This window comes from Peromyscus maniculatus, chromosome 4 (assembly GCF_049852395.1).
Source record: "Peromyscus maniculatus bairdii isolate BWxNUB_F1_BW_parent chromosome 4, HU_Pman_BW_mat_3.1, whole genome shotgun sequence".
Classification (NCBI taxonomy): domain Eukaryota; kingdom Metazoa; phylum Chordata; class Mammalia; order Rodentia; family Cricetidae; genus Peromyscus; species Peromyscus maniculatus.
This window is the reverse complement of record NC_134855.1, coordinates 5,279,287-5,306,775: the sequence shown is the minus strand read 5'-3', so window position 1 is coordinate 5,306,775 and position 27,489 is coordinate 5,279,287. Positions and strand designations below refer to the sequence as shown.

The 27,489-nt window shown below is 43.3% G+C and overlaps 2 protein-coding genes across 5 annotated transcripts in view; one reads left to right on the top strand and one right to left on the bottom strand.

Moving 5' to 3' along the window:
• Positions 1–27,489, top strand: part of B3galt9 (beta-1,3-galactosyltransferase 9) — a 54,927-nt gene that overhangs the window by 3,546 nt on the left and 23,892 nt on the right. The gene's annotated exons all lie outside the window — the stretch shown is intronic.
• Fbxw2 (F-box and WD repeat domain containing 2) lies at positions 81–25,946 on the bottom strand. Of its 3 annotated transcripts, none has more exons than XR_001579867.3 (7): positions 19,780–19,913; positions 10,269–10,463; positions 8,026–8,159; positions 5,459–5,545; positions 4,014–4,183; positions 3,632–3,777; positions 81–752 (listed from the first exon to the last, which is right to left on the bottom strand). XR_001579867.3 is itself a non-coding variant. In XM_076568816.1 (7 exons), exons 1-7 carry the CDS (start codon positions 25,798–25,800, stop codon positions 464–466), a joined length of 1,473 nt encoding a protein of 490 aa, XP_076424931.1. In that variant the 5' UTR covers positions 25,801–25,946; the 3' UTR covers positions 81–463. The 3 variants fall into 3 exon arrangements, 2 of the variants coding, with proteins under 2 accessions (XP_076424931.1, XP_015862650.1); XM_076568816.1 differs by lacking the exon at positions 3,632–3,777 and adding an exon at positions 25,713–25,946 and having other exon boundaries at positions 19,780–20,289; XM_016007164.3 differs by lacking the exon at positions 3,632–3,777.

The following is a 27,489-nucleotide window of genomic DNA, read 5'->3' as shown; positions in this document are numbered from 1 at the left end:
TCTTGTAAAATCCAAGCCTCATGTGAGAAAAGTTGCTATAACAACATCACAGCACCTTTGCTTCAATTTCAAACAAAGGCTATGGGTAAAAGCTTTAATAACAGACTCCATGTGATTTTATAGGCAACCAGTTAGCAGATTAATGAATCATTTAACTTTCTTTACTCAATATTCCACTCAGAAAGATAAATCCAAAAATGCAACCTCTTATACTGACCAACGTAACTAAGTACAAATGAAGTAAGTCAATGGTGTACCTCATTAGCATGCTGCGGTGTATGTCAGTAAAACAAGCCCTCCCGCCCCAGCCCTGGCCCCTGGCAAACAGAGATAAATGATTGTGCACTGCGTGATGATACCTTTAGGTGAGAACTTTGGTTCATGCAGTTGGCTGCCACAGACGTTGCACCCAAACCCCGCAGCCCTGGCACCCAAAGTCAGTCAGCGATGGTAGCTCTTGGCGTCAGCCTTGCTCCTTCCACAAGACCAGGTGAATACTGTGGTCAGGCATGCTGGTGGCGAAGACCAAGCCCGTGTCATTGTGCCCATCCAGTCCGTTCAGCCAAGATGCTTCCCCTGCCAAGAAGCTGGAGCCCCGCTTTGATTTCCTGTACTCTGGCAGAGGCCAGCGGCTAATTAGGCTCTCTGTCCTCAAGTCCATGATGTACAGGTAGTGGTTGTCAAACAGCAGGGCAAAGACATCTCCAAAGCCAAGCAAGGCCAAGTTGGCTACTTCAGGTGTCTTGATGACCCTACAAGAAGGAGAGTCGGGATCAGGAAGCAGAAGGCAGCTTTGCTGTCGACACTTAGACTCCTAAGCAAATTCAGAGCTAGTGAGAAGTTTTGATACAAAGGAAACTGAGTCAGGCGCGGTGGTGGACGCCTTTAATTCCAGGCAGAGGGAGGTGCATCTCTGAGTTCGAGGCCAAGCCTGGTCTACAGAGTGACGTCTAGGACAACCAGGGCTACACAAGAAACCCTGTCTTAAGTGGGGGAAAACACCTACTAGGATAATATTCTATGAGACTAGTAAAACAGTCAAAAACTGCTGGTCCTTGGTGTGAAAACTAGACCAGAGCATGGACTAACCTGGACTGAAAACGGAAAAAACTGGAATATTCAAGAACAGCATTTATCTAGTCAAACACTTGTATTCCTTTATCCCTCCATTGTTTTTCTATGTTTTTAGCCTCCTCTTTGAACCACATTTGCCACTAGAGCCGTTGTCTGGGTTCCATCTGGTCACTGATATTTTTGTATATAATAAAAAAGTGAAAGAAAAAAATTGTATTTTATTAGTTTGTTTTAATGGTTGGGAGTTAAGCCCAAAGCCTCATACAAACTAGGACAGATGTCTACCACTGAGAGATACCCAGCCCTGTAATAGCTGTTGCCCGTTGGTCTTCCCTCTTCCGGTCAGTCATTTCCATGACTTTGGTTTAATGTTTCTGCTGCTTCCCTGTGTACAGAATTATGCTTGATTCACAGGTAGGTGTTCAAACACAAAATTCATAAGAGACCAAAAGGAAACTGGGGTGGGGGGGGGCGTGGTAGACCCAGTACCCTCAATTTAAAACAGGATGTCTGTGGAAACTAGGTTGTCAAGAGTTAGTTTCCAAGATTAAAATACAATGTTGCAGAATGCAGAATAGAATACAGGACTTGACAGGCATGCAGGGTTCTAATTCTGACCGTTTTGACAGTGTAACTAGAAATCCTTCCCTACTGGCAGTTTGGGCCCCGGCTGTTGAAGATTACAGACTCTCCAGCTGAAGTACAACACACTGCCATTTGTGTGTTCTCTCTCTCTCTCTCTCTCTCTCTCTCTCTCTCTCTCTCTCTCTCTCTCTCTCCCTCCCTCCCTCCCTCCCTCCCTCCCTCCCTCCCTCCCTCCCTCCCTCCCTCACTAGTTAGCCTCAAAACTAGAAAGGGCCGAGCGGTGGTGGCGCACGCCTTTAATCCCAGCACTTGGGAGCAGAGACAGGAGGATCTCTGTGAGTTTAAGGCCAGCCTGGTCTACAGAGTGAGTTCCAGGAAAGGCGCAAAGCTACACAGAGAAACCTGTCTCGAAAAACAAAACAAAACAAACAAACAAACAAACAAAAGCGAACTAGAAAGGTCCTAGGAACTGAGGCTACAGGATTTGTGCTAGGTTTTCTTTTCTTTCTTTCTTTTTTTTTTTTTTTTTTTTGGTTTTTCGAGACAGGGTTTCTTTGTGTAGCTTTGCGCCTTTCCTGGAACTCACTTGGTAGCCCAGGCTGGCCTCGAACTCACAGAGATCCGCCTGCCTCTGCCTCACGAGTGCTGGGACTAAAGGCGTTGCGCCACTACCGCCCGGCCTTGTGCTAGGTTTTCAACAAAGGTCTCGTGTGTTTGGAGGTGGAAAAAGGCAGAGATAAAATTGTCTCCTTTCAACTTTAAACCTAGCACTTCCTGCGAGCAAACAATCATTCAGGCTCATTACTTAAAGCTAGTATGTTCACACCTAACGCATCAATGGAACTTTGCTGTAGGGCTCTAGATCCCATTCTGGGTAGGAGGCACTGACACAAGGACTCAGTGCCTAGTCAGAGGACAACTTGTCGCAGTCAGCCCTCTCCTTCCACCTTCTGGGTCTGGGAATCCAACTCATGTGGGCAGGCTTGGTAGAAAGCGCCGTTACTCACCCTGCTCTCACGGATTCTTTTTGTTTTTTGAGACAGGTACTCACATAGCTGACCTTCAAATTCACTGTGTAGCTAAGGGTTATTACTCTGAACTCCAGATTCTCCTGCTTCCATCTCTCAAGTTATGAAGTACAGCACTTGTGGTGCCCTTGGCTTCTCGGTAAGCTGATGCCCACTGGGCAATACAGTCATGGCTGGATGAATGCTGGACTAGGAGATGGGGAATATAGGGCCCTTACACTTTTAGGCTGCTTTTATCCTTTCCTCAAAGCGCGATCACTCTAGAAACCATTCTGACAGCTCTGAAACCTAGCTAATTATTCCATTACTCAGACGCAGAGGCTGTAGCTGAGACCAGAGAGCTGGAGCTCATCAAAGTCATATTCACAGGATTATAATCAGATCCTATATAAGCTGACCTTGAATGTATTTGTCATAATAAAAACACTGACAACAATATTCAGTTTTTTCTATTCTATTTTTTATTCTATTCAGTGTTTCCTGAATTATGCTACAGAACACTAATTGAATTGTTAATAGGTGTACAGTACAGGAGACTAAACAAACTCAAACAGTCCTTAATAAAGGACTTCTGAGTTATTACTAATAAAGATTTGTCAGCTCCTGGACTAGGTCCTCACCACAAGCATTTAGCATTTCATTTATAAATGAGAAAACTAAGGCACAGAATTGAGAAATTTAGACAAAAACCACAGACCATAGGAGATGATACAGATCTCTGGCATGAGAGGTGCCAAAGATCCTAAGACTTTGGTTCCTATAAATTCTAAATTCTCTAATCTATCATACAGTACTCAAACAAGCCAACATAAACTTCTAGTTCCTATGAAGGGGTTAACAGTATTCAGTGGGGCACAAAATTGTCATTGAAACTCTTATATAAAATTTCTCTGGAAGGAAGTGAATCAGTTTAACTAGTCACTAGTCAACAGAAGGCAACTTACTGACTAGACTCCACTGGGAGTCAGGACCAAATAACAATGCATAAGTTCAACTGATGATGAAGTCAAACTTAACACATTAGACCTGAAGGAGGTTGGAAAGGTCTTCTCATCTACATCTCTCATTTTCCAGAAAAAGGTTTTGAATCCTGAAAGGGAAGAAGGGGCTCATGATTCAGAGTAAGGGAGGGATTAGAACCTTGATCTTTAGGTTTCAGCATATGACACTCTCACATGCTTCTAAAACATTTGCCTGAGTGCATTATTTAATATATACAACCCCGTTGTTAACTGATGTAGTACTTCCCAAAAGAAGACCTTCTCTTTACATTACTGAACCATACAGACTTTCAAAGGCAGAGTACATGGCCCAAGGAAACATTACCTGAGAATATCATAACTGGCAAAGTCCCACTGGTACAGACCAAGCGCTGAACTACAGACAATGTATTTTCCATCAAAATGAAGTCTTGGTTGCAGGCAGATACTTCTATCCTCAGAGACGGACAAGGTCTTTAAGCACTTACAGTTGATTTCTCTCCCAATTGGCCAAATCTACAAAAAAAGAAAAAAGAATGGAAGATGATTGATCCTATTACTAAAGAAAAGCTAGTGCTTATACATCATGGCTTCAAGAGAAAAAAGTGGCATCTGCTAACAGACACAAAGGAAATACAGGGTCAAGACTCCTTGTCTAGTCAAGAGTCACAGGTTTAAGTCCTGATTTTGTGATCATAGGCAAAATATTTAACCTCTCTGAACAATGATAATGTCTACCACAAAGGTGGTTTAAAAATGCAATAAAAACAGAGTATCAACTGGGCAGTGGTGATACACACCTTTAGTACCAGCACTTAGGAGGCAGAGGCAGGCAGGTCTTTTGAGTTCGAGGCCAGCCTGGTCTACAGAGTGAGTTCCAGGACAGCCAGTGCTGCACAGGGAAACCCTGTCTCAAAAAACAAACCAACCATGAATGTCTTATAAATTCTTAAAAGAAATCAATGTTTCTTTTCATAGTTTAGACCTAAGAACTGAAGAAGGTAGGAGGTATGAGCCTTAAAAGAGTCTTACTGCTTAGGATGCTGAGGCAGGAGGACTGCAAGTTTGAGGTCAATCTGGGCTACGTGGCTGAGCCCTTTCAAATATAAAATCAAATAAACAGTAAGAGTGTATGGAAAAAAATTTTCAGTGCTTCTCCCTTTGTGTGTACACAGGTGTGAGTTCATGTGGAAGCCAGAGGTTAATGTTGGTGTCCCCCTCAATTACTCTCTACCCTAGGGTCTCTCACAGAATTGCAGGGCATCGATTTGGCTACATTAGCTGGCCAGCAAGTCCCAAAGATCCTCTTTCTCTTTTTGGTTTTTCAAGACAGGGTTTCTCTCTGTAGGCCCGGCTGTCTTGGATCTCATTTTGTAGACCAGGCTGGCTTTGAACTTAGAGATCTGCCTGTCCCTGCCTCCCAAGTGCTGGGATTAAAAACATGTGCCACCATCACCTGGCTAAGATGTATGTGTTATCTGCACACTTACATGTGTGTATTTATTTATTTACTTTTCAACCCAGGGATCCTCTTATCTCTGCCTCCTCACACTGTAATTACAGGTGTGCACCACCATTCCTGGCCTTTTTAATGGGTACTGACTTTCACCAGCCTCCTGGATGTCTTTGTTTACAAACCACAGAACCTGCCTGGCATATGAGGGATGAGTCATACCATTTCCAATGGGTATAATGACTTGGACTAAGATCTCCCTTTGTCATACCTTTCTAGTTTTCTTTATATACTATTTTTTTCTTTGATGAGATAAATTATGGAGGGAGAAGACTTACCTTGATTTCATATTTGTCTGCACTTAAGAGGATGTAGTCTCCAGGGCTGTGCAAGAGAGACTTGACTTTGCACTTCTGCAAAACCACCTAGAAGCATAAGCATCTACATTATACAAAAAACTTACCACTCTGTTCCTATACTATTGTTTTAAAATTAAAATAGGAAAATGAGCTTGAATTGATATGATATGCTAGAACATACAATATGGAACTCTATTACTAGGTTAATTCTTAACATTTTTCCTACAACCAGATTCTGTTACTGGCTATATTTCAATGTCCAGTATTGGGAGCATTCACTCTTATTTTTAGCTTGAAAGTGCTAACAGGATTAATTTTTAAAATTGTAAAGTGCACACTTGGTATATAGTTCAGTGGTGAAATACTTGCCTACTACTATACACTAGGTTCCAATTTGACCCTCAATACTGCATTATCTTTATTATTACTGCTGATATTACATACAGACACAGATACACACACACACACACACACACACACACAATGTGACTTAAATGTAAGGAGCCAAGTGTGGTAGTACATGCCTTTAATCCCAGCACATGGAAGGAAAAAACATGCAGATCTCTGTGAAAACAAGCCAGCATGGTTTACACAGTGAGTCCATGTCAACCAGGACTACCTAAAAAGACCCAGTCTTTAAAAATAAATAAACTCATTAACAAGGACATAAACTGTGCACACAGATATAGATGGACACAGTCTGTTTTCAGGAGCATGTGCACCACAAAGGAAAATCGCCAGGCTCAGAATAAGAACCTGCAGTCTGTCTCTGAGATCTGCTAACTGCAGCCCTGGAGAAGACCGCACAGCCGGTCCTTAGTGCTGGAGACTGAACCCAGAGCTTCCCACATGCTAAGTTAGCACCTTTCCACGGCGCTGTACCCCAGACTCACTGCTTCTATACTCATTTGTAAGATAGGAGGTAATGTGCCTTAACTTCATATAAATACAGTGATGATGAAATAGAACCATGCAAATAATAGTAACAGGAAAAGACGAAATTCTTGGAGTCTTCTGTTACTATTAGGTCCTAGTAATCTTTAAATAGATCAGCACAACCATTCAGAAGCCTGAGATACAGAAGCAACTAGACCAGGCAGACCTGCTAGCAGGCATCAGGCACCTCTGCTCAATGCTGCCCCAACATCTTATTTAATAAGAATTTAGCAGATGACAGAGTTCAGATCATGAACAGAGGAGGAACTTGTCCACATCACGGGTATAATCCTGAGCCCACATCCACTAGGGTTGCCTATGATATATAACTTCTCTGTTCAATAAGTGGATGTGCCCAGCAGTTACCTATCTTCTCACAAACCACCCAATCTTTACTTTTACCTATTCAGAAAAAATTTTAGATTGTCCACCCAATCTAAAACCTGGCAGGCCTTTCTGAGTCTTCTTTCTGTTCTACAATGAATGAATAACTTTAGGTGACTTTATATTAAAGATAGATCCGTCATGCATTTCCACACAAATCAAAGCCATTGCATCTTTTGCTTAGGCTAAACCTAACTGGGCATCTTGTAGCCATGTTTATATATCTAATCACTCGGCTTTCCACATTCAGATTGTGTTTATCATACACAAATCACATCAGACCTTAAACCATAACTTACAATAGTTTTCACATTTCTAGTACCCACCAACCTTACAATGGCCCATTAATTCTTCATGAGGCCAGCTTTCATCTCTACAGCATGGCTGCATTGGCCTTCAGGTGTTTCCTATCCTGGAGTGTGTCTGCACAACATATCTATCACTAATACTATATTTGAAACACAATTTTGTTTTGAAAATAAGACGTTACAATATTCTGTTAACTCATTTTTCTTCTTTGCTCTCCTTATATTTTTATTGTGGTGCTTGATCATAGGACCCTGACCACTGAGCTACACCCAGCCCCTCCCTCTCTCATTTTGCAAACACTGCACTTTTTTGTTGGTAGTGATGGTTTTGTTTAGTCATTGCTCTTTTTTTTGGGGGGGGGGCAGCTATCTGTAGTCTTGAGTATCAAACCCAGAGCCTCATGCTAGGCAAGCACTCTACCACCGAGCTAGTTTGCAACACTTACTTTTCAGGGGTTTCTGGTTTGTTTTTGAGACAGGATTTCTCTGTGTAGCCCTGGCTGTCCTGGAACTCGCTCTGGCTTTGAACTCACAGAGATCCTCTTGCCTTTGCCTTCCGTGTTTGTGCTGGGATTAAAGGTGTGTGCCACTACAACCCTAACACTTACTTTTCAAAATGAAGATTACAGTTCTGAATCAAAGAAGGTATCTTTCTTTATGTAGTCCAAGCTGCTGGCCTTGTACTCAAGGTACTTCTGCCTCAGCCTTTTAAGTGCCAGGATTACAGACAGGTACCACTACACCCAGATAATCTGTTGGATTATTAAGTGGCTTACAGGCTGGTCACGATGGTATACCACCATGCTCTTTGAGTGCATTTGTTCTGCTATGATTCATCTACAATATACCCAAGGTCTACCATCCTCCATCCCCCACCAGTGAGGAGCCAGACACCAGGACATCCCCCGGCCTTCCTACCTTGGTGACCCATTCAGTATGCCCAGTGAGTGTGTTCAGGCATGTCCCAGCAGATAAAGCCCATACTTTCACAGCGAAGTCTGCAGAGCCACTCACCAAAATATCCAGTTCATCACTGTAGTCCACACTGAACACTAGTGCACACAACACAATCCAAGTTAAAACGCTTTACTGTCAACACGCTTCGTAAAAACAGTCATAACTTGTTACCTAATCAGAGCACATTAAGAATCGAACTAGTCGGGGCTGGAGAGATGGCTCAGCGGTTAAGAGCACTGACTGCTCTTCCAGAAGTCCTGAGTTCAATTCCCAGCAACCACGTGGTGGCTCACAGCCTCCTGTAATGAGATCTAGTACCCTCTTCTGGCCTGCAAGGACACTGTATACACAATAAATAAATCTTAAAAAGAAAAAAAATATATAAAAAAAAAATTGAACTATTCAACCAGCAGTTTTATGATATAAAGAAAATCTATTTCAGAACTGTTATTATTTTTTGGTTTTTCGAGACAGGGTTTCTCTGTGTAGCTTTGGAGTCTGTCTTGGAACTCCCTTCGTAGACCAGACTGGCCTCAAACTCACAGAGATCTGCCTGGCTCTGCCTTCCGAGTGCTGGGATTAAAGGTGGGCGCCACTACCACCCGGCTTAAAACTGCTGTTATTATCGTTTATCCTAAGGTTGAGAAAGCTTTGAGCTAACACACTCTGTGTCAACTTCAGTGGGATGGAAATGATGGCATCCCTTCTTAGGGCTGCCTGCTTGGCACTACAGACACTTTATCTATTTATGGGAAAACACCAGCACAGGCCAGGCATCCCTTCTAAGATCTGCAGTGAAGAAAATAATCTGCAGAACAATACTCCAGAAAGGCCATGGCAGAGAAAAACAGGGATCTCAGAGGTCAGACTTAGTCTACAGTGTCTAAATTTCTTCAAGTTGTACACCTAGTAACTCATTAGTTCAGGACATGCGGTGAATGTTTGTTTACCAGACTCAAAAGGACATTGGGAACCTAGAGATGAAGATGCTGGCCCTTCCTTCGGGAAACTGTGAGGGACAAGTTTTTTTGTTTTTTTAAGAGGTGACTCTTGCTAGAGCGACACTGAAGAGGATGACTGCTCTGCCAGGGCTAGCAGAGAGGAATTCAGAAGGTCGGACTGCACAGAGCTTGTTCAGAAACAGTACTCCAGGCAGGGGGCAGGAGGGTATGGATTAAAAGGCACAGCAGTTTCAAGAAACAGCAGCTGAACATTTAGAGCAGGACCTCTAAAACTGGTAAGGAATGAAATCACCTAGAAGCTGGTTTCCTTATGCCATGTAGTGTTACTCTGTTTAGTGGATGGGGTCCATACTAAACCATAGACTTCTTTTTTGTTTGTTTTTTGAGGCTGGTTTCTCGTGTCACCCTGGCTGTCCTGGAACTCACTCTGTAGACCACACTGGCCTCAAACTCAGAGATCTGCCTGCCTCTGCCTCCCGAGTGCTGAGATTAAAGGCTTGAACCACCACGCCCAGCCATAAACTTCTAAAACAAATAGATGAGAGCAGATTAAATTTTTCTTACTATATAAGCATAGTTGAGGGGGGGTTGTTTAGTAGCAGAAGAGCTAGGTTTAAAGAAATACTAAGTACCAGGTACAATATAAGGAACTCGGGATGTAAGAGTAAACAAGATAGGCAGAATCCCTGACCTATGGAGCTTAGGATCAGGACTGTTCTCCTCTGTTCATAAATACAACATTCTAGAACAGAAAACTCTTTCATGTTAGCCCCAGGATGTTCCTTGTTTTACTCACTTAGCAGCCAAGTGCTAACTGGATGCACTCTGTAGACAGAATCTGTGAACTACCTTTTGCCCAAGGGTTTTTCAGCTCTAAAAAAATAAATGGAGTGGTCTGAATGTCTAAGCGTGACAGTATGGAGTCCACTAAAAGCAAATGTGACCGACTGTGCAGAAAGAAAAATAAACTGGGAGAGGACAGCTACTCCTTCCTGTATACAGGTACATAAAAGAGTGTTTTGAAGGCTAAGGAAAAGGAAACTTGTGGAAAATATTCCAAATCAAGTAACTGAAATGCAGGGAAATAGCTGCAGTGGTTGAGAAAGGAGAGAAAACCACAGGTTCAAGCAAGCAAGCAAGCAAGAAACAAACAAACAAACAAACAACTTAAAGTATGGGACTCTTGATCTTAAAGGGCATGGCTAAAGTAATTGTAAAGACCCTCGAAAAAGAAGAACCCACCCGCCCCCGTGTGCCCCCGGAAATGCTGTGTCCTGGCTCCGGAACTCCATTCCCAGCAGGCCACGGTGTTGTCAAAGGAGCCTGTCACAAGCTTCTGTTCATCGAACTTCACAGCTGCACAAGTGTGGGTCTGGATGCCATAAACACACTGCCCTGTGCTTACATCCCACAGCTTTGCAGACAAGTCATCTGACCCTTGAAGAGAAAAACCAAGAAGGTTAGTGTGACCTAGACACCCTAAAGGAGAATCATTCCCCCTAAAAAGGCTCTCCATAGTCCCCTCTGGAGTGCTAAGAAAACCAAAGCACAGACAGAAAAATGTAATTTGTTGGGCCTCAAAATGGCATTAAATATACTAGAACAGAACCCAAGCTTTTTCCCTTGATCTTCTGGGCTATAAAAAGATAGTAAAGCATCTCTTTATGCTTCCACTTGCAGCATTTCATATCTCTGGCTATTAGAACTTTCAGGTTTGACTGGGTTCAACTTACCTATGGCTGCAGGTTTACACTGATGTGCTTATCCACTCACTACCCAACAGTCCTGAACAAATAAGAACACTGACTAGGAAAGCACAGTCCATTCTAAGACAGAATGGTAAGCCTCAGGTCATTGGATAACTTTTACAAAAGCTAACTGGTAATTTCTTAGGCCATCTTGAAAAATGTCAAGGAACCTCAATGAACACTAGGGATAAATCACCTGCAAACATTCACATCAGCTCACAAAGAGCTGAAGTCTGGAGGAAAAAGTTGGTTTTGTTGCTGCCTGTAGGGAATAGAGGAAGCCCTGAGTGTGTAAACTTCTGAGTGGATATTTTGGTTTTATTTTTGAGACAGGGTTTCTCTGTGTAACAGCCCTGGCTGTCCTGGAACTTACTCTGTAGACCAGGCTGACCTCGAACTCACTGAGATCCTCCTGCCTCTGTTTCTGCTGGGATTAATGGTGCGCACTACCACTGCCCGTTTATGTATTTTGACATGAGCAAGGTCTGTCGATGATTCCAAGACCAATTGGCCCATGGTAAATTGGCAAAACCATTAAACAGGCTAAAAGGGATGACAAAGCTGTCCTTTGGGAAAATGAGTGTTTACCAATATGTACAAAGACTGAGAACTACAGCTTCCTCCTCCCGTGTGTTCACAGTCAGAGACTGGCTGCCTAAGACATCTCTTGCCGAGACCAAGTAACTCTCCCACTGTGCTGCACCTAATAAACACACTGAGGTTCTGCGTAACTGTTGTTAGAGAACCCCACCTGATCCCAGCTTCACTGTAAGTGTGTCTGTTCTTTCTTCAGGGTTCCCAGCCTCAAGTCACATGGAACACAGCATGGCCTCTGATGAAGAGGTTATACTGATCATGGTGGTAATTCAGGACTGAGCTTTCATTAAGTCTGCAATCCCAATTATTAAATTTGTTCTCAAAATTTACTTTTAGAGGCTCAACACAAGACATTTTGGGAAACACTAAATAGCAGTTATTCTGACCAGGAAGACATTATATTCTGACTAGGAAAGCACCAACAAATTGATTTTCAAAGGCTGAAATGATTAAACAAAACCAGCCACAAAATCTCCCTGTCATGGGCTGGAGAGATAGCTCTGAGGTTCAGAGCAAATACTATCCTTGCAGAGGACCTGGGTTCAATTCCCAGCGCCCACACAGTTGCTTGCAACCATCTGTAACTCCAGTTCCAGGGGATCTGACACCCTTATCTGGCTTCCAAGGGCACTAAGCACACATGTGGTATAGACATACATGCAGGCAAAACACCTGTACACATTAAAAAAGACCCACCTTTAGTCAAGATCCAGTCAAGATCAGAGGATGGCTAAATAACCATCACTTGCAAAAGACTGTGGGCAAACTTCCGTGTGGACAGACTCCAAAGGTACTGAAATGAAGGCTGCCTTACTGTCTCCTAGCTATTTAGGTCTCTGTTTCCCTCGCTATAAAATGAGGGGCAGGGTTTGCTGGTGGTTTGCGATGGACACTTTTAGGGTTGCCAAGGGATCTTGATTGGAACACACGGTGCACTGAGAACACAGCTCAGGGATAGAACACTTGCCTAGCAGGTGCAAGGTGGTTATGAGTTCTACCCCAACACACAGAAAATGAAGAAATGAGCATACAAAGACAAATCCCACACAAACAGGAAGCTAAAGCATTCTAGTTTAGAGTTGGGGGACTAAAACCCTGTAATCATAAAAATCAGGTAATTCTCCATCTTCAGTAACACTCTTAAGAACCAGAGGTCGGCAATAGTATCCCCAATAGAAACCACATATAATGTCTTCTAATAGTTAACTTAAAAAAAATGGTGTATTTTTTTTTAATTCAGTGTATTTTATTTAATTCATTTTTGTCACAAGTGTTAATACTTCAACATGTAACAAAGTATCAAAAGGATACTCTGTTCTTTTATGTTCTAAGTCTTTTAATTCTGGTATTTCCTATTTCACACTTCAGTCTGGAAAAGCTATAGCTCAAGAACCCAACAGGGCTCGTGGCTCCCCTAGCACAGCAGAGCACAGACAGATTAAGGTCCTTTTGATCTACTGCCAGTGTCTAACTGCTGTGTTATTCATTTAGCATCTGTGTGTAGGACTTCTGTGTCAGACCCTTAGTCCGACACACACAGTCGGGGGTGGGAAACGCAAAAGCCCACAGCAAATACAAGGGCACAAAAGATAGGCCCCCTGAGATTATAGCTGTGCTCCATAGTAAGCACGCATCCTATAACTCGCCTCAGGCTTGGGCACAACCAGCCCCTCAACTATACTCCAGATCTACTTTTAAGCCAAGCTTTGGCACGTTTGAGGAAAAGATTTCATGGCTTAAAAACCTTTCCAGGATGGAAGCTGGCAAGAGGACTTAGCAGTAACAGTGCTTAAGCCTGGTGACCTGAGTTCAATTCCTAGTCATGTAAAAGTGGGAGGAGAGGACTAGCTCCACAGAGCTGTCCTTGGACCTACACACACACACACACACACACACACACACACACACACACACACACACACACACACACACACACTTTTAATTTCTTGCGGTTTATTTTTATGTGTATGGTTGTTTCCCCTGCATGTATGTCTGTGCACTAATGCCTGTGGAGGCCAGAAAGGGGTGCTGGATCCCCTTGGAACTGGGAGTTACAGGTAGTTGTGAGCTACTATGTGGACGTTGGGACTTGAACCCAGGTCTTCTTCTGCAAGAACAGCAAGTGCTCCTAACTACTGAGCCATCTCTCCAGCCCCCAAATAATAAATAAATCTAAAGTATGAATAAGTTAGTGTGGCCAAAAAAGATGGCTCAGGGGTTAAGAGCACTGGCTGCTTTTGCAGAGACCTAAGGTTCAGCTCCCAGCACCCACGTGACAGCTCACAACTGTCTGTAATTCCAGTCCTAGGGGATTTTGACACCCTCTTCTGGCTCCTGTGGGCACCAGGACACACCTGGTGCACCCACACAAACACAGACACTACTCCAGCCATAGCTAGGATATTACTGTTTGCTTGTTTTTTCTCTCTAGTCCTAAGTACTCTTAAAAGCTCTCACCCTCTACTTTCAAACACCTTGAGAATCTCCACTTAGATACAGAACAGGTGGATAAATTTAGTTGATCCCGAACAACTCCATTTATCCTCTCAAATCCACTGTCTTCCCCCCCCCCCACCTTGCTTTTAGTACTACTACTTCCCAGGACACAGAGCCCCAACCCTTGCCACTTGTGACATCTCTTCTTGACAAATCCTTAATTCACTATCAAGTTTTGCTGAGTCTAACGGCTGCTCTTACACTCACCTGTTCCTTTTTAGTGTTTTAAAAACCATACCTCTCTATAGGACACTTTCTAGACCGATTTAGCCTGACCTACACTGTGATAGGGTAACACTTTAACTTGGAAACTCAAAGCTCTGAAAGAGATCTGGATGGCTATCTCCTAAGGGAGCATTTCAGAAACTGGGACAGTGTCAGCTGTCACAATGGGTGAGGGACATTACTAACATCAGCGAGGCAGAGGCAAGAATGTTACATAACCTGCAACATACAGGACATGCATAAAAGAATTGTCTTCTACTTTGAAGGAACTCATGATGGATCTACCAGATATTTGCAAATGAAAACCTTACTTTTGGAAAAAGGAGAACTCAAACTAAAAAAGCTATTGAAGAATTCTGAGCTGGAAAAATAACTCCTAGGGAAGTGTTTTCCTAGGCTTAATCACCAAGTCTCGGAGAGGACACCACAGCTGCGGCAGGTGGGGGATAGGGTAGAACTTGTAAGCACTGTCCACATGGTGTTGGCTTTGCAGGATACAAAAATGCAGGAATTATGGGGTCAGAAAAACACACCCAAAAGTTCCAGGGGAAAAAAAATGCTGAAACCAAGCATTGTGTGGAAGGGTCTGAATTTCCTGCTAGGAAGCCCTGAGAAGCCAAACTCCAATTCCTATTTCATAGAATATAAGAAATGCCCATGTTAGATGCTAGAAAACCGCCATGGTCTTTAGCTATGTACAAACCACACTCCTGTGTGTTGGCTTCTGCATTGTCCTGTCAGCCTGCAGGCAGGAAAGCAAAGCCAACAGGATGCTCCTTCTGGAGAAAGCAGCTGCGGAAGCAGCTGAACCAAGGTGAGTGGCAGCCACCCAGTAAACACTCTGTATGAAAACAAACTAGAGTTTCTCTGCAAAATTTAACTACCTTTTTCTCCCTTTGGTGGAAGTGGAGCTGGGCCATGAATCAGAACTGTGCTCATACAAGGCAGGTGTTCTACTGAGCTATATATACACTCAGACACACTTCCTCTTATTGGAGCTGTTACAGCTTTTACTTTTCTCACTTAATCCAGAAGTTACCACAGAGCTACTGCTCACAGGCTAAACATGACCTAGCCATACTATTTTAAAATCTAGATAAAGATCAATGCTGAAAAATAATAAGCACATTTCACAAAAATCTAGACTTGAGGCTTATCTTACAAAGTCAGAGCTAGCCAGTGAGTCCTACATGGCAAAGACGCACTGCAGTGGAGAAGCTGCACTCTGGAAAGGCAAGTACTGTGACTTGGCACAGTCCTCAGGAGACTTTCACCTACATTAAGTCATCTTCCTGAAGGAGCGTGTGCACCCTCTGAGCCAAGAACTGCCCTGCTTCTCCCACATTGTTTTCTAATGGCAGACATTTCATAAATAAGTAGCTATTGATGTTACAAAGTACACCAGGTTCCTCTCTCGTCATTTCAGAAATAAACTGCAGAAGAGGGAGAATTGCCTCCCTGCAGACCAGGCCAGTTGTTAGCACTGGCCATCACTCTCTTTGGTAATACCATCTCACTGCCAAATTCAGGATTCCACAGTTCACCCAAGAGAAAACTGAAGTTCTTGAAAAACAAATGAGTGTGGGAGAGAGAGCTCAGTGGTTAAGAATGCTTAGTCCTCTTCTAGAAGACTGACTTTCCCAGAACCCATACTGGGCAGCTCACAACTGTCTACAACTCCAGCTCCAAGAGATCTGATACCCATTTCTGGCCTCCCCAGGTCGGTTGGTGTCTCTCTGTCTCTGTCTTTCTCTCTCTCACACACAGATACTTTTTTTTTTTTTTTTTTAAATCTGACTTGGAATGCCTGGGGCATAGCAAACAAGCCCTTTTTGTTTGTTTTGTTTTGTTTTTTCAAGACAGGGTTTCTCTGAGTATCCCTGGCTGTCCTGGAACACACTGGCCTTCAACTTAGAGACCCATCTGCCTGCCTCTGCCTCCCAAGTGCTGGGATTACAGGTATGTGCCACCACCGCCTGGCCAAAAATAAAAATTCTTAAAAAGAAACACAATAACAGAAACTCATAAATAATTCTCTAACACTTATTCCTCTCACCTGTGAAGTTTCAAGCAAGCTGCCATTAGAAATTTCAAACACTTTAGATCAATTTCAAAAGCCATGACATAATTTTCAAATGCAAACCTGATGATTACAATAAAAATAATATACCCATCTAGAAACCAATCTTTAAAAAAAAAAAAAGATTTATTTATCTATTATGATACAGTGTTTTGTTTGCATGTATGTCTGCAGGCCAGATCTCATTACAGATGGCTGTGAGCCACCACGAGGTTGCTGGGAATTGAACTCAGGACCTCTGCAGTCAGTGCTCTTAACCTCTGAGCCATCTCTCCAGCCCCTAAAAACTAACCTTAAAATGCAGGGTTTGGGGGTTGCATGTGGTCTGGTGGTGGAGTGCATGCCTAGCACGCACGCACGCACGCACGCACGCACGCACGCACGCAGTCTGGGCTGGGTGGCTCACGCCTTTCATCACAGCACTCAGGAGGCAGAGGCAGAGGCAGAGGCAGAGAGATCTCTGTGAGTTTGAAGCCAGCCTGGTCTACGTAGCAAGTTCCAGGACAGCCAGGGCTACTCAAAGAGATCATGTCTTGAAAAACCAAAAAAGAAAGAAAAGTGTGAAGACAATGAGCCCACTGCCAATATTTAAGTATGGAATGCCAAGTCAATGCCATAGGTTAATCTTTAAAAAAAAAAAAAAAAAACAACTACAGAGTGTTAAAACTACAAAGGACATCAAAGCACAGAAAAAAATGGGTGATAATGTTCCAGTAGTCAGACTTCAGCACGAAGCACGTTCAGGGTGACATGCCAAACCATGAAATGCCTTAATCAATGACTAAACTGGAAAACTACCTGGCATTTCAGAGAATTAAGACACCACATGGGAAAATATGTGCTTTATATAGAAATGCAATTTAAAAATAATCTTGAGAAGTTACTTATTTTGTCACTATTAAAGAGATTGGGATTGATTCTGGAGAGACTGAAAGTAAAGCATATTACTTATGCCTGCTGTGGGCACAGCAGCAATTCAGTATACATGTAGACACTAAGCAGAAAAGCAGTCACACTTGTAGAACTGATAATTCTACTTCGGCTTCTATCAAAAAGTAAATACTCCAAGCAGGGGAAGAGGAACACAAACAAATACTCATAAAACAGAAACCTGAATATATACTAACATGAAAACAGCTACATAATATATTTACACAGAAGAACAACTAATACTTATTAAAAGTGAAAATTATATAGTTTTGGCACTCCAGGAATATTTGTTAAAAAATGTCCTGGATCGAACAGTGAATACGGATATTCATATACAATGTACATAATATAAGCAAGCAGGCATTAAGACTGCTGGTAAGAACCAGAACCAGGGCTGAAGACATGGCTCTTGCAGAGGACCCTAGTTCGGTCCCCAGCTCCCATGTCAAGAAGCTTACAAATGGGGACCTGATGCCCACTTCTGGCCTCTGCTAGAACATAAACTTATGTGTACATACCCAAATTCAGATGTGTGCATAAATATATAATTAAAAAATTAAAAATTTGGGGGTCTTAAAAGATGGCTCAGTTGTTAAGAGCACCAACTGCTCTTCCAGAGATGCTGAGATCAATTCCCAGCACCCACATGGTAGCTCACAACTGTCTATAACTTTCTTTTTTCTTTTTTTAAAGATTTATTTATTATGTATACAACATTCTGCTACCATGTAACTTTGCACACCAGAAGAGGGCACCAGATCTCATTATAGATGGCTGTGAACCACCATGTGGGTGCCAGGAATTGAACTCAGGACCTCTGGAAGAGCAGTCAGTGCTCTTAACTTCTGAGCCATCTCTCCAGCCCAACTGTCTATAACTTTAATCCCATGAGATCTGATGCCCTCTTCTGGTGTGCAGACATACATGCAGACAAAACACTCATGTAAATAAATCTAACAACAACACAAACATACAAAAAACTCCCAGAACTATTCCACACACAGCCTAGGAAGGAATTACATTGCCTAAATATGGACATATATCAGAACCATTTGTAGAAACACACATCCATTATAATTCTATAGTAACACAGAATTTAAAACTTTAACAGTTGTATATATAATGTATATTATGCAGGTACACTGTCATGTGCTTTAAGCTTGTTAAAAGCGCACTCTGAGAGTAAGGGCTCTCCTGTCCCGTACTCCAGTGTGGCAGTTTGAATGAGAATGGCTCCCATAGGCCCCTATGATTGCATACTTGGTCCCCAGTTGGTGGCATTGTTTGGAGAGAGAATTAGGTATGGTCTTGTTGGAAGAATTGTGTCACTGGGGTGGCTTTAAGGCTTTGAGCGCCCACACCATTCTCAGTTGCTTTTCTCTGCTTCATGATCTTAGCTACTGCTCCAGCGCCATTCCTGCCTACCTCCTGCTGCTGCGCTGGTGGCCATGGCATGGACTCTGGACACATAAGCCCCAAGTTAAATGCTTTCTCTTATAAATTGTTTTGGCCATGGTGTCTTATCACAGCAAAAGAAAAGTAAGTAAGACATCCAGCAGGTTTATTTCAAGTGTCTTCCAAGGCACCTTGTCCAAGAACAAGTTGACCCCCTGGCTCTGTAACTGGGAGAAGAAAAAAACAACAAGCAGCTAAGGGTTGTTAAAACACCGTGTCATTCAGGAAAGCTAGAAGGTGCATTATTTCCAATGGAGGTCACCACTCTTTATCCCATAATATAAAAATGCCTGCAGTGGGAACAGGAAGGCAGATGTTCAGTCACGGAAGCTTATCCAAGGAGAGATTGTCTCAACTTCCCCAGTCAGTTTCTTAGGGATGCTGTTAGCACCCAATCTGGTGATGTCATCTGCTGCATTTTAATCAGAAGTCTCACTCTACAGGACTCTTTCACTTGGGAAAGTCAGCTGGCTGCCTGAGGGTGGGGATGGTGGTGGCTGACTTCTCCAGTTGATTTCTGCTGGAGGTCTGTAAGCCTCTGACTTGATAGTGTCATCTTGTGTTTGCTCTCCAGCCATCTCTGCTAGATGTCTGGAGTGCTCAATCTGATGGTGTCTGGCCATCTGTTGTTTCCTTCTGACTGCTATTTGTTCTCTAACATGGACTAGTAAACTCATTCAACACTGAAGGCACTGCTATGGTAGATCACTCTCTGTGGACTGTACAGAACAGTGTGTCAAACAGCCACTTAAATGCCTAGTGTGAGAAACATCCAGCTATCTTCGTTTCTACATCCAGACTTTCAACATCCAATCTTAGAGCCACAGGAGTTTAGAGCAAGGACGGAATTTGTTCCTTCCCATTATTTTAAAGGCAAGGAAATAAACACAGATAGGTTAGATAATTCATCCAAAATGTTCTCGCTAGACCCAAATTTTTTTTAATGATAAAATAAAACGAACATGGAGGAAAAGTGTAAGAAGTAACCTACACTTTCCTGATTCACATTATACTTAGAAGAACTTATAAAATGACTCTTCTCCAGAGGGAAGAAGAACATGCAGAATGGGGGCACCTATTCAGAGGAAAGTGCCATTACAAGTATCTCGTATAACCAACGCTTGCTCTTCTCAAGAGGGAGCTTACAAAGATCAATCCTCGTAAGTTAGTAGAGAGGAGGAACACTGCTTCCTCTCCCTGGCGACTCGCCCAGGTCCCTTACCTGTGCAGAGAAGTCCATCTCTGTAGTAAAGTGCATACACTCTGGCACTGTGTCCAATTAATGATGAGGTCTCAAAGGCTTCGTGGTTCTCCAGCTGCTTCATCCTCAAGATAGCCTTCAAGTAAACCTTCTTCCAGTGCAACGCGTCCTGAACAGAATCATCTATCTGCCAGCCCAAATTTTTACAGGCAGTCTGCCACACCTCTGTACAGGCACTTATCACCTTATTCCACTGCTTAGATACCAGGCAGCATGTGAGTAAAGTCTGAGGATCGAGCCATTTTAACAAATAAAAACTGAGCTCCAGGGGAAGGAGTTTGAGGAAGTCCCGCTTGAGGAGAGTCTCCAGGTTATTAGAGAGGTGCCTGAGCTGGACTGCCCCACTCAGACTAATCAGGTGGTCCAGAGTTTCATTTTTCTGCAAGTCCGTCAGAGAAAGAAATGTAACAGAAATGTTATCAAGCCATGTCTCAAAGTCCTTTCTCTCCATAAGGTTATGGAAATATTTACCTGTGGCACATCAAAATATTGTATTAGTTCTGTTCAAAAAGATTGTTCAAGCAAGACTGCTAATAAATGAAGTATTAAAAATTAGTATAAAAATGGCATTACAATTTTATGCTTAGTTACTTTACAGTTAATAATCTGCACTGAATGTTTTCATGCACACAAAAGGAAATTCATCTAAAAACATTTTAACAAATCATGATATAGTAACTATGTCAGAGAAACTTATGTCAGTGTGTGACTTGCTTCTTTTGAAGTCTAACACATGCCACATGCATTGTCACCATAAAAGATTCATAGAATATTCATAAAGAATATTCTACTCTGCATACAACCCTCCACCCAAACCGTTACACAGCTGCTTCCTCACTAAATTCCTTACTATTTGGGAAATAAGATCACAAGAATAGCATCAGGATGTAACATGCACAAAGCAAATCTCTGGAGCTGTGACTTATGTATTAGTTATGCTGGGTACAACCTGCTCTGCCACCCAAAATCACAAACCTAATGACTCGGTTTTACTATAGACGGTGAAGCAAAAAGATGTGAAGAAAAAAAATGTAGTAAGCTTTGTGTTCTGGTATGCCACCTCCCTTACAGCACTGTCTGTTAGAACATGGACTACTAAAGGCTGTACACAGTCTGCTTTTAGAAACCTCATGTAAGCTATTGACAAATCTTAACCATGTTCCCTAGAGAGCCATGAGGGCTCTTGCAGCCTACAAGATAGAGCAAATTAATAATCCCCATATGCTGGGCACAGTGGAACGTGCCTGCAATCCTAGCACTCAGAGGCTGCCTTAAGAGGACCATTAAGTTGGAGTCCAGCCTGGGCAATATAGCAATACCACAGTTCAAATATACAAAGCAAAAAAAAAAAAAAAAAAATTCATCTGGATGCTCACAAAAACCACGTGTCATTTTCACTTTACAAAGGAGGAAACTACAGGTGCAAGAAGCCAACTAAGTAAAACCACCGTGGTCACAAAGCTAGTGAAATGGCAGAACAGAAAGAGGCCTGTTCTTTCAAGATCAGCATAGCAGCTGGGCAGTGGTGGCGCATGCCTTTAATCCCAGCATTCAGGAGGCAGAGCCAGGCGGATCTCTGAGTTCAAAGGCCAGCCTAGTCTACACAGAGAAACAGTATCGAAAAAGACCAAAAACCAACACCTCTCCCCCAAACATGAAAAGCTCAGCACAGCAGCTGGCATTCCTGTGATCCCAGAAGGTGAAGCTGGGAGGAGTGAGGTCCAAGGCCATCTGTGGCTATGTAGTTAGGGCAGCCATTGGAGGAGGAGGAGGAAAAGCAGTCCTGTCTTTCTCTCCTAAGAATCCTAACTTGGGGGCTGGAGAGATGGCTCAGAGGTTAAGAGCACTGACTGTTCTCCCAGAGGTCCTGAGTTCAATTCCCAGCAACCACATGGTGGCTCACAACCATCTGTAATGAGATCTGTTACCCTCTTCTGGCCTGCAGGGACACATGCTGTATACGTAATAAATAAATAAATCTTAAAAAAAAAAAAAAGAATCCTAACTTGGCAATAAGATCTGCAGATACTGTCAACTGAGTATACCATTTTTACCTTTTGGAAAAAGTAACGAATCTTCCAGGGCTAACTGGACAAAGGAATTTTAAAGTACCTATATCAGCATCAACAGGTATCAACTTATTCTTTATAATGAGGATTAAGAGTTGGGGGTGGGGAGAGCACCTTTAACCCCAGAACGTGGGAGACAGAGGCAGCCAATCTCTGTGACTTGAGGTCAGCCAGGGTTACACAGAGAAACCAGGCAGCAGTGGTGGCACACACACCTTTAATCCCAGCACTCAGGAGGCAGAAGCAGGCGGATCTCTTGAGTTCAAGGCCAGCCTGGTCTACAGAGTGAGTTCCAGGACAGCCAAGGCTTCACAGAGAAACCTTGTCTCGAGGGAAAAAAAAAGAAGTTCAGTCTGAAAGAAAATAAATTTCTTTCTTCACATATTACCTAGACTAAATCTATAAAGTCATCTGTCTTCCAACTATGTCATGGAAAGTGAGCAAAATCTAAGTTCCCATATTACCTATTTGGCAAGACCATTTCAGACACACGGCTGAGTTTTAGTAGAAGCAATGGAATGTTTCAGTCAGTCCTCTCCAGCCTAACAGCTCAGGCTTCTGAAGACTACTCAAAGTCAGAGTCAGGGGTCGGGGACTCAAGGATGCACTCATTTACATCAAAGACCCAGTTCTTCATCTGCTACAAGAATAAGTAGTTCACATGATTTCATCAACTCATCTCAAGAAAGAGGCTTCCTCTGCCTGACCCTAGCATAATTCCTCTGTAACACATCCAGAAAATCCTACTTTAAAGAATAATTATTCACAAGACAAAGCCATTAGTTTTCACGGGCACCTGCGCTACTGAACATTGGATTTTCACTTCTTTCTCACTGAGCCTCTGCACCCTGGGGACCAGAATGACAGATATGTATGTACCACAAAGCCTGTCTAAAATCATTTGACTCCTCAGAGTATACTACTAAAACTCACCAACTTTTACATTTCTAAAAGAACCAACTAATTTTGGAGGGAACTTCCTTAAAGCCACAGGTCTAGAATGAACTTGTTCACAGAACCTCTAGGAATAGTATCGTGTCCTGGCAGCACAAGGTTCCCCAAGGGAAGCCTGTTTCGTGATCCTAATTAGTCTTAAACAATAAAAACCTAGAGACAGATATCGAGGGTGAAAGCTGAGAGATCAGAGAAGCACAACAGCCAGCCACCAGAAACTTCTTACCTCTACCAATGATCAGACCAAATGGGCAAGATCCTATCTCTAGGAATCCTCAGACTGAATTGCTGTGATCTTGTCTCCACCCATCTTCTATTCCATCTCTACCTCTCTAGTGCTGGGATTAAAGGTGTGAGCCACCACCAACTGGCTCTGTTTCTCTTTTAGACTAGTTCAATCTTGTGTAGCCCAGAGTGGCCTCAATGCCTGATCTTCCTGCTTCCTCCCTGCAAGTGCTGGGATTAAAGGCGTGTGTCCCCACCACCTGGCCTCTATGGTTGACTAGTGGCTAGCTCTGCCCTCTGATCTCCAGACAAGCTTTATTTGTCAGAACACAAACAAAATATACAACAGAAGCCCCAGGAAATGGAATTTCAGTTCAACAGCATTCCTTCCAACAGTGGAATAGCCAACTACATAATGGTTTTTCCCACTAGTGTGAAGAGACAGGACAACTGGGATACATGAAAGAGCTAGACCAGTCACATTTTTTTAAGCTGATTCAGCTACTTCCTCTGTGATCATGGGGATGCTCAACTAATCTCTAATTTACAAACAGAAGCTACTGTCCCAACTTCAGCAGTGTGAGAATCAGAAATGAAGCAGAGACATGTCCAGCAAGTACCTTTAGTTTTGTTACTGTACTGCCTGGCAGGATTCCTTTGTGTAGTACTAAGGCTGGAATGGACATGACCTACTAACGTAACATCATTTTTAGTCTTTAATCTTATCAGTTTCCTTTATACCTAGAAGAAAAACTCAAGGACTCAAACTTAGCAGGTGTCTAATTTTATAAGGAAAGGCAGTTGCTGACTCTAGGCAGTACTGCTGGTACTGCTTCCTAGGTGCTCACTTCTCTCTCTCCACCCCTCACACCCTTCTCAATGTTCTCCAGCCCTTAACAGAAACAATCACAAAGCTCTGAGAAGTGTGTAGTATGAGAAAAACATTCCTAAATTGGGAGATGGGAGCCTGAGTTTGGTCTATGCTGCTAAGCAATTACCGTATTTATGTTGGTCTTAATGACTGAAGCAGTGCTGTGAATATCCCATTTGACTTTAGCATGGTTCATAGAAATGTAAGGATTGCTGCCCTTACTAGCAAACAATCCATGGCCCAAGAGGTGGAGAGGCTCTCCCAGAGTTATATAGGAAGCAGCAATCTCCACCCTTCCATGCTTGCATTGTGTTACAGGCAAAGCATTGTGGGTGCAAAGTCTGACTATGTTTCCCCTCCATCTAGTCTGCCACAGCTGTGCAGGTAAGAAATAAAATTCAGGCCCATGAGAAGGATCAGTGGTTAAAAGTGATAGCTGTAAAGCCTAATGACCTAAAAACCCATGTGTGGTGGCTTGAAAGAAAAAGTCCCCCAAAGGGAGGGGCACTATTAGGAGATGTGGCCTTGTTGAAGGAAGTGTGTCACTGTAGGGATGGGCTTTGAGGTCTTTTTTGCTCAAGCTTCCCTCACTGTGACGGCCAATTGACTTCCTGTTGCCTTCAAGATGTAGTAGCCCTCTCAGCTCCAGCACATCTGCCTGCCCTCTACCTGCTCCCAGTCATAATGGACTGAACCTCTGAAACTAATCAAGCCCCCTCAATTAAATGTTTTTATTAGAGTTGTCATGGTCATAGTGTCTCTTCACAGCAATAAAAACCAAATTAAGACACCATGTAAAGTTGGAAGGAGAGAAATGACTCCATAAAGTTGTTCTCTGGCCTACATACTCACATAGCACACTAAAACAAAAAAACAAAAAAACAAACAAAAAAAAAACCCGCAAAGAATAAAAGGTAGATATCTGCTGTTGTTGGAAAGGCTACCTCCTTGCCTCCCTTTTCCTACCAAGTACAACCAGTTAAGCACAGATGTAGGCCAGGCATAGTGGCACATGTCTTTAATCACAGTACTCAGAGACAGAGGCAGAATGATCTCTGTGAGTTCAATGCCAGCCTGGTCTACATAGTGAGTTTCAAAACCAAAAAGAAGAAAAGAATCAGATGCTTTAAAAACATGTGCATGTGTGCACCCAGAGGCTTATGTGTACATAAATATATTTTGTGAATATTCAGGAAACTGATGAAACAGGTTACGTCCAGAGAGAACTAGGAAGGCAAAAAAAGGGATAAGGTCCCTTTAACCATACATCTTTTTGTATTTAAAAACACGTGAATACACTATTTTAAAAATCTTTTCCTCTTGTTGCTTGTGGGATTTAGAAAAATTGTTTTATTTTCTTGTTTGTTTTTTGAAACAGCAATGCAGCCTAGACTGGTCTTCAATTCACAATTCTGCCTCAGCTGTCTGAGTGCTGGGACTATAGAGTCCACAGCCACCCTTGGCCTAAAAGCCCCTAGTCTGGAGACTAATTTTTTTTTTAAGCTTTGAAAAAATTCAAATAATGTTTATAAAACATGGGCTCTGAAATTTCTCTTGTTGGGTAACCATGAGCAAATCATCTCATGTAATTTCCTCACTTGTAAACTGTAGCCTGGTACTGTTTTACTTACAAGAGTTTGTAAGGATTAAACAGGATAGAGTTCTGCGCAGTATCTGGCAAACGATAAGCCTACAATAAATGCCAGTTACTGTTATTATGTAGTATGAATAGTTATTTCGGCCTTTTCTTAGAAAGCAGCATCCCAAATACACACCTGTTTTCAAACCATAACCGCAAGCAAGGTGCCTTCCTACTGGCTCTATAACCTTCTGTATTTTACAAACCACCTGTCCACACTTCATCTTTCATCAAACTGGTAGCCTTGGGGCATCAATGTCAACTCATTTCGCAGCTAGGGAAACTGAGGCACCAGAAGGCAGGAACACTTAGATCTAATTTTCCTGTCTCTAAAATGAACTCCGAATCCCTCAGCCGGCCCGTGACTCCCTTCGCCCCCTGCTCCCGGAGCCGAGTTCCGCGCGGCACTGACCTGAGCGAGCGCCCCGGGGCCCGGGACCTCGCGCCGGGCTCACACCGATTAGGCGCGCTCGGGCCACCAGAGCGTCGCAGCGGCCGGGTCCGCTCCGCAGCCATGGCGCCTGCGGGGAGAGGGAGAAGACAGGCCGAGGCGGCCGGTCAGCAACGCCGCCGGCGCCCAGGATCCCTGCCCAGCCCGGCCCGGCCCACAGCGAATACAGACCTGGACCTGCGGCCGCTGCTCTAGGTCCGCAGCCTCACAGGGGAGCGGCTTCCGGTGCTGCTTGCGTCATCTCCGCGCGTCCCTCCGGCACCCAGAGTCCAGCGCCAGGCGGAAGCTGCTGTACTTCCGGCCCCCCGCTCACCGTGAAGGTGGAGAAAAATGGCTGAGGCTGTGAAGAAGGACGGAATGCACCCGGTACCACCTGTCTACGCTTAGACCTAGTGATCCTGGACTAAAGCTTCAAGGCGGCTATCCAGATTTGCACGGAGTGTTTATATTCTTCATCTACCCTTGTTTTTCACCAAGTTAGGGGTACTTTTTCACTGGGGAGCGGGGGCTAAGGCTCCCAATGGGATGTATCTAAATCCAAACAACCCATCAACACTTGATACATTCCAAACTTGGTTCTGGCACACATGAACAGATCCCTAACTGCGTGAGGTCTACATCTAGTCGTGGGAGAAAGACAAGCATAAACAACTAAGCAAACTTTGCGGAGAGCAGCAAGTGCTGTGGAAAGCAAAACATGGTTAAGGGAGTTGGATAGAGGCAGCCAAGTGATGCAGGCTTGAATCCGAGCACATGCACTCTGCCCGAATTGTGGCTGCTCAACTGGAGATGGCTGTTCTCTGTAACACTTAAGTTACTTTGTGAAAGCCGAAGTTTTAATTACTATGTCTTAGGGATCCATGAAACAAAATTGCCTCTGATCTGTAAGCCCCTTGCCCAAGGATACATACTTCCTGATATGCTGGAGGCTACTGTTTATGGGAGATAACACGCTACATGTTTTCAGTCCCCTAAACAAGTTTATTGGACCCATCTGCACCAGATGTGCTCGATCACACGTGGGTGGGAGGGTCCGTGGGTGGGAGGGTCCTAGGCAGGAAATAGGATAGGACGTACACTTGCCTCTGGACCTGATGGGTAATGCAATGAAATGTGAGTTTTCTTCTTAAGCCCTTGTAAAACTTGTTTCTAGGCCATTTCCTGGGAAACTGGGTAGGACCTGGCCAGATCCTATCTACCTAGCCAGTATTTAATTAAGACTTGCTTTGAATTTTGCTTTCAACTGTGGTAGTGGTCTTATTCTCAAGTGGTGGGATTAACAATTTATCAGCTGGCTCGAATCCAAATCATGGTGAGCAAAGAGAAGCTCTTCCAATGCTGCTATGTGATAGCTTTTTTATTGTTTTTCCAGTCAGGGTTTCTCTGTGTAGCTCTGGCTGTCCTGGAACTCCCTCTGTAGACCAGGCTAGTCTTGAACTGAGATCCACCTGGCTCTGCCTCC

Bases quoted from the DNA above. Each gene is read 5' to 3' on its own strand.
- Fbxw2 (XM_076568816.1), bottom strand. From the start codon at position 25,800: ATGAAGTGTGGACAGGTGGTTTGTAAAATACAGAAGGTTATAGAGCCA. The intron at 5,546-8,025 runs GTAGGAAGGCCG...TTATGCTTCTAG, and splicing joins ATACTGAATGGGTCACCAAG to GTGGTTTTGCAGAAGTGCAA. The intron at 4,184-5,458 runs GTAAGTCTTCTC...CTTTTTTTGTAG, and splicing joins CAGACAAATATGAAATCAAG to ATTTGGCCAATTGGGAGAGA.